Source organism: Triticum aestivum, chromosome 7D (assembly GCF_018294505.1).
Source record: "Triticum aestivum cultivar Chinese Spring chromosome 7D, IWGSC CS RefSeq v2.1, whole genome shotgun sequence".
NCBI classification, from domain to species: Eukaryota; Viridiplantae; Streptophyta; class Magnoliopsida; order Poales; family Poaceae; genus Triticum; species Triticum aestivum.
In genome coordinates, this window is record NC_057814.1 from 248,782,022 (window position 1) to 248,792,422 (window position 10,401).

Here is a 10,401-nt window from a genome sequence, read left to right on the forward strand (position 1 = left end):
CAACACGCCATATATTTAGGGGATATAATTAGTTGGGGAATGTCAAGCTAGCGAAAAGCTCTGACATACTGGATATCACAGAACACATTCTCATTCATGCTAGCCGACTCAAGCTGTGCCTAAAGCCGCATAGACAAGAATAAAGAGAGTTCGGGTAGGAGCTGTCTCTAGTTTGGTAAAGAGAGGAAAGGCCCGCGACGATTATTCGGAAAAGATCAACATTTCATTATTGGACACTTGAGTTTTGTTGAATATAAACATGAGTTGATATTAAATTTCCTTGATTCCATTCCTCATTTCGACGATTTCGCTGACTAAAACAGACAACCAAGTAACCAACCACATCGTGCATGCGTCTCGATCACACAACGGCACTAATAAACCAGTCTTTATTTCTCTTACTCTCCGACACGCCATATAATTAGGGGATATAATTGGACGGGGAATGTAAAGCTAGCGAATCACAAACCACCGCATGAACGGCCGCCGTCCAGCTTTGCTCCAGATGGTAGTTCCAGAGCACACGACGCCGCCGTCGGCGCCCAAGTCCCAAACAATCCCCGAAATGAATAGCTCCAAATGTCACCGGCCGACGTGCCTACGGCCGGGGGGAGGTTCCGGAGGCAGCATACATGTATACCTCGAGAGTTGCTTTGCCATGAATTATTCTAGTAATACTAATTTAATCCAGAAGCGAACGTGTAATCGCATTACAATAGTGCATCAGGTTAGAGCCTAATAATCTCGCAATTAGCAGTACGCGCGACGGGAACATTCCCCCCGGATGGGATGGGACACCACCCCGTGCCCAGCGCAGCGGGACCTCAGGAATTCGTAGCACGCTTCGTTTGACCGCGCGGCAACAGCAGCCGCCGCGCTTCGCTTCCCTGGCACGACCGCGTCCACCTCCCGCTGGCTGTTTCGCCCAGACCCGCCAGTGAAACGCCGTGGCCTAACTGCCGAGTGCCCGCGACGAGTCAAACTCCCCGACGCGTCAGCGTCTTCTCCCCTCGCTCCCAGCCCATCCCCTCTGGCTACAGACTGTCGAATGGTGCCAAGCTTCCTCCGCCCCTCCCGCTAGGGTTCCGGCTCCGCGCCACGCCGCCATGGAGGCTCCGCTCCTCCCCCTGCTCCTGCTCTTCCTGGCCGCCGCGGCGGGCCCGAACGCGGCCACCGCAGCGAGGGACGGCTGCACCTCGGGCTGCGACCACGCGCTGGGCTCCTACTACGTCGCGTCCAACCAGAACGTCACCTACATCGCCAGCCTCTTCGGGTTCTCCGACTACCGAGTGCTCGGCAAGTACAACCCCGGGATCCCCAACCTCGACTTCGTCGCCGCCGGGGACCGCCTCAACGTCCCCTTCCCCTGCCAATGCATCGCGCCGCCGTCCGCCCCGGCCTCCACCTTCCTCGCCGCCCCTATCCGCTACGACGTCCACACCGGAGACACCTACATCAGCATCGCCGACCAATTCAACAACCTCACCACCCCCGCCTGGCTGCAGGCCACAAACACCTACCCGGCCAACAACATCCCCGACGTCGGCTCCGTCAACGTCACCGTCAACTGCTCATGCGGCGACCCTGGGATTTCCACCGCTTACGGCCTCTTCCTCACATACCCGCTCAGGGACAGAGAGACCCTCGCCTCTGTCGCCGCCAATCATAGCTTCTCGTCGCCGGAGCAGATGGACCTGCTCAGAAAGTATAACCCCGGGATGGATGGTGTCACCGGGAGCGGCATCGTGTATATCCCAGCCAAAGGTCAGGCTTCACAACTCCATCGTATATAGATTTAGCTGACTCAACTGTGGCGTGCAGTTTCAGTTTAATTGAATTGAATTCAAATAGTGCTGCTATTCGAATTGAATTGTGGGGATAAATTGCTCTAGAGAAGTGCGGTGTGCAGTTTTATGCTCAGTTGTAGAGTGATATTGGTGCTCTGTTCAAAATTCCTAACGAAGTTATAAAATGGGCACCAGAAACCGTTTTGGATTCTCAAGTTCGATCTATATTAATGATTGTGGGTGTAGAATGAACCGATTGGACTCTGGTTATGATGCCGGCGGCATATATTTCTTCCTTCATGTACCATTTTGTTCCAACATATTGATTGATATTGTTCTATGTTGCTGATTCTGTGGGTTGGGTCATGCCAATTCTGCATACTAGACTATACCCCGCACATTGCCACGGAATTGGATATATAGTTTCTAAATATTGTCTAGAATACTAGTTAAGTCCTTACATTTAAACTATGTGAGAAATTTCTGCATAAGCAAAAAAAAAAACTTAACATGAGAAGTTGTGCATGTCACAATTAAATGCAATTTGATTAAAAACCCACTTAAAATGTGCTAATGCATGTTGCATAGTATAGGATTCTCATGCGTAGATCAGACAGATGCTGGTGGATCAAGCTAGTAAGTCTACAAAAATGCTAAAAAACTGACGTCAGATTTTTAGCATGGCAAGTCGAACGTTTTTCATGGCAATTTATGTTGGCGTGAGGATGTCAAATCTGGTTGGCGAGCACGGTAATTTCTGGCAAAAAAATAAACTGAGGCGGATTTGCCATGCTCACCAACTAAACTTGCCACCCTCGGTAAACATAATTTGCCGTGAAAAAACTTTCAGTTTGCCATGCCTAAAAATCTGACGTTTGCTGGATATTCGGGTCCTAAATCTAACGACTACAACAATTTTGATGATGTGGAAGCACACATGTTCAGATAACTAGAAGTAGTGGGGATCACTCTTTTAGGTTTATAGGATACGGTAACTTTAGTAAGAAAATTGCCTAATATTTCTGGGGACCCAAACGATCTTTGCATAATTCGTGAATAGTGCTGCTATTCAAATTGAATTGTGGGGAATTCGGTTAAATTTTAGCTTTTGTTTAGCTGACTGAAAAGGAGTATTGGGGACTAATTGTCATACTAGGGAAGTGTTATGCAGTTTCATGCTCAGTTTTAGAGTGATACAGGTGCTCTATTCAAATCTTATTATGAGGTTTTGGATTGTTAATTGTTCGTAGTTCCAGCTATATTAATGTTTGTGAGTAGCAAATAAACTGATTGAACTCTGGTTATGGTGCTGACCCCACATATTTCTTTCTTCATGTGCCATTTTGTTACCACATACAACAAGCCTTTAGTCCCAAACAAGTTGGGGCAGGCTAGAGGTGAAACCCATAAGATCTTGCGACCAACTCATGGTTCTGGCACATGTATAGCAAGCATCCACGCACCCTTGTCCATGGCTAGTTCTTTGGTGATACTCCAATCCTTCAGATCTCTCTTTACGGACTCCTCCCATGTCAAATTCGGTCTACCCCGACCTCTCTTGACATTATCCGCACGCTTTAGCCGTCCGCTATGCACTGGAGCTTCTGGAGGCCTGCACTGAATATGTCCAAACCATCTCAGACGATGTTGGATAAGCTTCTCTTCAATTGGTGCTACCCTAACTCTATCTCGTATATCATTATTCCGGACTCGGTCCTTCCTCGTGTAGCCACACATCCATCTCAACATACGCATCTCCGCCACAGCTAACCGTTGAACATGTCGCCTTTTAGTCTGCCAACACTCAGCGCCATACAACATTGCGGGTCGAACCGTCGTCCTGTAGAACTTGCCTTTTAGCTTTTGTGGCACTCTCTTTTCACAGAGAATGCCAGAAGCTTGGCGTCACTTCATCCATCTGGCTTTGATTTGATGGTTCACATCTTCATCAATACCCCCATCCTTCTGCAGCATTGACCCCAAATATTGAAAGGTGTCCTTCTGAGGCAGCACCTGCCCATCAAGGCTAACCTCCTCCTCCTCGCGCCTAGTAGTACTGAAGTACTCGGTTTTAGTTCTACTAAACCTAAAACCTTTCGATTCCAAGGTTTGTCTCCATAGCTCTAACTTCCTATTGGCCCCCGTCTGACTATCGTCAACTAGCACCACATAATCCGCAAAGAGCATACACCATGGGATATCTCCTTGTATATCCCTTGTGACCTCATCCATCATCAAGGCAAAAAGATACGGGCTCAAAGCTGACACCTGATGTAGTCTTATCTTAATAGAGAAGTCATCAGTGTCGACATCACTTGTTCGAACACTTGTACAACATTATCGTACATGTCCTTGATGAGGGTAATGTTCTTTGCTGGGACTTTGTGTTTCTTCAAGGCCCACCACATGACATTCCGCGGTATCTTATCATAGGCCTTCTCCAAGTCAATGAACACCATATGCAAGTCCTTCTTTTGCTCCCTGTATCTCTCCATAAGGTCGTACCAAGAAAATGGCCTCCATGGTCGACCTCCCAGGCATGAAACCAAACTGATTTTTGGCCACGCTTGTCATTCTTCTTAAACGATGCTCAATGAATCTCTCCATAGCTTCATTGTGTGGCTCATCAACTTAATTCCATGGTAATTAGTACAACATTGAACACCCCCCTTGTTCTTGAAGATTGGTACTAATATACTTCGTCTCCATTCTTCTTGCATCTTGTTTGCCCGAAAAATGAGGTTGAAAAGCTTGGTTAGCCATACAATCACTATGTCTCCGAGGCCTTTCCACACCTCAATGGGGATACAATCAAGGCCCATTGCCTTGCCTCCTTCCATTTTTTTTAAAGCCTCCTTGACTTCAGACTCCTGGATTCGCCGCACAAAACGCATGTTGGTCTCATCAAAGGAGTCTTCCAGTTTAATGGTCGAACTCTCATTCTCCCCATTGAACAACTTGTTGAAGTACTCCCGCCATCTATGCTTAATCTCCTCGTCCTTCACCAGGAGTTGGTCTGCTCCGTCCTTGATACATTTGACTTGGCCAACATCCCTCGTCTTCCTCTCTCGGATCTTGGCCATTTTATAGATGTCCCTTTCGCCTTCCTTCATGCCTAACCGTTGGTAGAGGTCCTCATACGCCCGATCCCTTGCTTCACTGACAGCTCGCTTTGCAGCCTTCTTCACCATCTTGTACTTCTGTATGTTGTCTGCACTCCTATCCAGGTATAGGCGTTTGAAACAATCTTTCTTCTCCTTAATCACCTTCTAGACATCATCATTCCACCACCAGGTATCCTTAGCTTCGGTTCTCCTTCCCCTAGACACTCCAAACTCCTCCGAGGCCACCTTATGAATGCAAGTCGCCATCTTCATCCACACATTGTCCGCATCCCCTCCTTCCTCCCAAGGGCCCTCCTTAATGACCCTCTCCTTGAACGCGTGAGCTACCTCCCCCTTGAGCTTCCACCACTTCGTTCTAGCGACTTTGGCACACTTATCTCGCTGGACACGAATCCGAAAGCGGAAGTCAGCAACCACCACTTATGCCGAGGGACAACACTCTCTCCAGGCATCACCTTACAATCTAGGCATGCGCGCCTATCTTCTCTTCTCGAGAGGATGAAATCAATCTGGCTAGAGTGTTGACCACTACTAAAAGTCACTGATGTGATTCTCTCTTTTTAAAGAGGGTGTTAGCTATGATCATGTCATAGGCTAGAGCAAAGCTTAAGACATCTTCTCCTTCTTGATTCTTGATGCCATAGCCAAAGCCCCCATGCACCCCTTCAAAACCTGTGTTAGATGTACCCACATGGCCATTGAGGTCTCCTCCTATGAAAAGCTTCTCGCCAATCAGTACACTCCTAACCATGTCCTCCAGGCCTTCCCAGAACCCCCTCTTGGTGTTCTCATTGTGGCCTACTTGCGGGGCATACGCGCTGATAACATTGAGAACTAAGTCCCCAACTACCAGCTTGACCAGGATAATCCGGTCCCCACGTCTCTTGACGTCTACCACTCCATACTTGAGGCTCTTGTTGATCAAGATTCCTATGCCATTTCTGTTTGCAGCCGTCCACGTGTACCACAGCTTGAAGCCGGTATCCTCCACCTCCTTCGCCTTCTGTCCCCTCCATTTGGTTTCTTGGACGCAAAGGATATCAACACCTCTCCTCACCGCTGCATCAACTAGCTCCCGAAGCTTCCCTGTCAGTGACCCTACGTTCCAGCTACCTAAGCGGATCCTCCTAGGCTCGGCTAGCTTCCTTACCCTTCGCACTCGTCGAGTCAAATGCGAAGACCCTTGCTCATTTTTCACTAGATCCGGGCGCCGATGTAGCGCGCCACTAAGGATGCGACGACCTGATCCTCGCTCACTTGCCACCGTATCCAGATCAAGATACGGCGCGCCACCTGAGGGGTGACGGCCCGGCCCTTGCCCGTTTGACACCACACCCGGGTTCCGATGTGGCGCATCGCTGAGAGGGTTGCGCCCCAACGAAAATCTTTTGGGTTTCATCTCCATATTGATATGATTTTTTTGCCATGTTGCTGATCATGTGTGTTGTGTCATGCCAATTCTGCATGTATGGTAACTCGGTAAGAAAATTGCCTAAATAATTCCTTGGACCAAACGATCTTTGTGTACTATTAATTTTGAGAAACAAGTTGAAGTGAAACCCTCAATCCATTTGATGATACCATGTGGTTACAATGTTGACATTGATGTTTAACTCAATTTGATTCAACGGTTTTCCTCAAGAGAACAGTTGCCATGAATTGCATAGTTATGCAGAGGCTTAGTGTGAACTCTTTGTTGCTTGTATCATCTTCATGAGAAGTATTGAGTCAATAAAAAAATTCCATTATAAAAAAGTTCAATTACATGTTGCGTACAATTGATCACGTGTTCCTGAAATATTTTCCTCTGCTTGTATGGTTTTCCAGATCCCAATGGAAGCTACCTTCCTCTGAAATCACAAGGGTAAGAGTTGTTATTTTAACTTATATTTCTATCCTCTTGATTTTCTTGGTCATGTTATGTTTATTCTCATGCAGTTATGCTGATAAGTATCCTCATCTTGTGCAGTACAGGCAGCCTTTGTCCTTCCGGGAGCTAATTATTGCTCGGTGTTAAGGTTTTTGGAAAGAAAACTGGATATTGTTGATTCTTGTGAGAGAACTGTGATGTTTATTCATGTTCAACTCGTCGCGACAGGGAAAAAAAGTTCAGCGGGAGCAATAGCAGGAGGTGTTGTGGCTGGTGTACTTGCACTAGTGCTGGGTGTTGTGTTATTCTTGTTTTATAGGCGAAGAAAGGCGAAACAGGACGCTTTGCTTCCATCTTCTGAAGAATCTACCCGTCTAGGTAACAATCAGTTCTGTAGGGATCTCTGACTACTCTGACCCTGGAACTGTGAATTATTCTTCTAATTCTTTTGTAGAAAAAGCATTTGCATGTCCTAATTTCACGACTGCAAGTTAATTTATGCCCTTTGTTCGTCTCAACAATGTTCTGCTACAAAGATACGAGGGGATTTGGGTGGTTTGAAGTAATGCTTGTCTATCATGGGAGCAATTATATTGATCTGTGTGGACCTGGAAATATTATGGAGTAAATAGAGTATGATATATGTTATGATTATGAGTAATAGTTTCGGGGCTATAAGTGTAACCAATGAGCTAGTTTAGGGACCTATAAGTGTACTTTTGGGAGATAGAGAAAGTTAGAGAACCTTGAATTATGCTTCCATTTTCCCCTTATTTTGTTCTTCCCTGAACTGAACAGGCCTTGACAAATATTATAACAGAATGTGACTTCTGCTATTTCTGAACTATTATTCTTTTTGTTCCAGCCAGTGCAGTATCCATGCAGAAGGTGACACCATCGAGCAGTCAAGCTGATGGAGCTTCACCAGCTGCTGGCATTACAGTTGACAAATCAGTCGAGTTCTCATATGAAGAACTTTTTAATGCTACAGAAGGCTTTAACATAATTCATAAAATTGGACAAGGTGGTTTTGGTGCTGTCTATTATGCTGAGCTCAGAGGCGAGGTTAGTTCATTTTTATTTCATTTGCATTCCAGAATCCCACATGCCACAAACATGTACTCCTTCTGCAAAGAAATAGAAGAGCGTTTAGATCACTAGAGTAGTGATCTAAACACTCTTATATTTCTTTACGGAGGGAGTACTTAACTAGGGGATTGAACAATGGTGGAATAATGTAACTCTGCGCTGGTCCATGAATTGTGATCATGCAGCTTCATGACATGTTCTTCATTTGAAATGACTTGCTTTATTTCTCTTGTGTCATCCACTGTTGTCCAGAAAGCTGCCATAAAAAAGATGGACATGCAGGCTACTCAAGAGTTCCTTGCTGAGTTAAAAGTTTTGACACATGTTCATCATCTTAATCTGGTTCGTAAATCTTCTATTTCTGTACCTAAAAATACTGTTATTTTAATAGGATGATGATATAGATTTTCCATGTGGACGACCTCGTAATATCACACTATTCTCTAGTCAGGTTAATTTAACCTTTTCACTGCCGTTTCAATGTTCAATTTCATGCAGGTGCGCTTGATTGGTTATTGCACGGAGAGTTCTTTGTTCCTTGTCTACGAATTTATCGAGAATGGCAACTTAAGCCAGCATTTGCGTGGAACTGGTAATGTTCTGCCTCCCAAAATATTGATTCTGCCTTGTCTGTTCCTTCCGGCAAATTAATCTCTCCGCGCATTTGTGATAGGTTATGAGCCTCTTTCTTGGGTTGAAAGAGTTCAGATTGCACTAGATTCAGCAAGAGGTCTTGAGTACATTCATGAGCATACCGTTCCAGTGTACATACATCGGGACATTAAATCCGCAAACATATTGATAGACAAGAACACCCGTGCAAAGGTAGGAATGATTCAAGGAGAATTCATGTGTTTCATATGTTCTGTCCACCCTTGATGTAATATTTATGTGTATCTTCCAGGTTGCAGATTTTGGTCTAACAAAACTTACAGAAGTTGGTGGTGGTACATCTTTGCAAACACGTGTTGTTGGTACATTCGGTTACATGCCTCCAGAGTAGGTGTCCTGAACATCTACTTGTCGTTGTGCTATCCGCAAAGTAATATTCCATGCTTGCGATGAATGTTGACATTTATGGGAAACGGTGTTTGCAGATATGCCCGATACGGTGATGTTTCTCCTAAAGTCGACGTCTATGCCTTTGGTGTTGTCCTGTACGAACTCATTTCAGCCAAAGATGCCATTGTCCGATCAACTGAATCTGCCAGTGATTCAAAGGGATTGGTTTATCTGGTAATTGTGCTGCTCAGCCAACAAGTTACATTCTGCTCTTGATGCTTGATAAAACTACTAGGGTACCTGTTTCGTGTGTCATTCTGCCTTGTTACTTCTAGTGGCATTACGGTCAGATTAATATGGATGTTTTGTTATCATACAGTTATGCTTTTGAAGCCACCACACACAGACTGGCTTTGGGTCCTTGCTGAATTCACCTTGCATGTTTGATGACTTACCAAACTGAAATCTGTGTAGTTTGAGGAGGCTCTCAACGCACCGGATCCGAAGGAAGGCCTCAAGAGGCTGATCGATCCAAAGCTGGGAGACGATTACCCCATCGACGCCATTCTCAAGGTTAGCAAGACATGCTCCGGCTTGCCTTCCTTGCGTGGTTGGATTGGATATATGCCAGCCAGGATAAAACATTTGGTGCCTTTTTATTTGCGAATAAAACATTTAAATTAATCAACCAGAGACATTACAATCTTGTTGACAAATCATGTCGACCTCATCCGTGACACACCTTAACCACATGTCAGTTTTTGGCAACGGCTTACCCATCGTGATAAAACATTTGTTGGCTTGTGGTTGCAGATGACGCACCTGGCGAACGCGTGCACACAGGAGGACCCCAAGCTGAGGCCGACGATGAGATCCGTGGTGGTGGCGCTGATGACGCTGTCCTCCACGAGCGAGTTCTGGGATATGAACGCCCTCTACGAAAACCCGGGCTTGGTGAACCTCATGTCCGGGAGATGACCTCCTCTCTTTAGCCACATCCACATGCCTCCCCTGGCGTTGTACATCGGGGTTCTACAGTCAAATGCGGGACGATAAGGCGGCAGTGACAGCCTGACAGCATCGATTGTTTTGGCTATATCTTCGACGTGTAATTTCCCATCGGTATAGATTCTTTTTATTCTCCTTTTATTTATGCCCGAGTTCATATTTTTCTTCTTCTTGGAGACCTTAGCGCCACGTTCATCTGAGTTGTATCATTGTATGTGTCAAGTGTAATATATTGACGTGGCAATGGAAATAGCTAATAGGCCTTGTAGACTGTGTGGCAATAATCTTGGCAGAGGATGCGTGGAGTCTCTTTTCCTCAGTGGGAACTACGGAAACAGTATATATAGGAAAGAAATATTGGTAATGAATGCACTAATACTAGTAGTGCCTGATTGCTCCGTTGGCTGCTAGCTCCAGTAGCTTTCTACTGCTAGCTCGTCGGCAATCGGTCGAGACGTTAGACGTGTGATATTGGCGCTACGTGGAGATATAGTCAAAGATGTACAGTGCTCGTCCCGGG

The 10,401-nt window shown here is 45.8% G+C and overlaps 1 protein-coding gene across 1 annotated transcript; it reads left to right on the plus strand.

The window, feature by feature from the left end:
• The first annotated feature begins 934 nt into the window (after window positions 1–934).
• On the plus strand, window positions 935–10,131 carry LOC123164992 (chitin elicitor receptor kinase 1). The gene is made up of 11 exons (XM_044582614.1): window positions 935–1,764; window positions 6,740–6,776; window positions 7,012–7,160; window positions 7,648–7,847; window positions 8,124–8,213; window positions 8,370–8,463; window positions 8,545–8,696; window positions 8,776–8,870; window positions 8,969–9,107; window positions 9,348–9,446; window positions 9,687–10,131. The coding sequence occupies exons 1-11, from the start codon at window positions 1,107–1,109 to the stop codon at window positions 9,849–9,851; spliced, it is 1,878 nt and encodes a 625-aa protein (XP_044438549.1). The 5' UTR covers window positions 935–1,106; the 3' UTR covers window positions 9,852–10,131.
• Window positions 10,132–10,401: the final 270 nt, after the last annotated feature.

Bases quoted from the DNA above. Each gene is read 5' to 3' on its own strand.
- LOC123164992 (XM_044582614.1), top strand. From the start codon at position 1,107: ATGGAGGCTCCGCTCCTCCCCCTGCTCCTGCTCTTCCTGGCCGCCGCG. The intron at 6,777-7,011 runs GTAAGAGTTGTT...CGTCGCGACAGG, and splicing joins CTTCCTCTGAAATCACAAGG to GAAAAAAAGTTCAGCGGGAG. The intron at 8,697-8,775 runs GTAGGAATGATT...TGTATCTTCCAG, and splicing joins ACAAGAACACCCGTGCAAAG to GTTGCAGATTTTGGTCTAAC.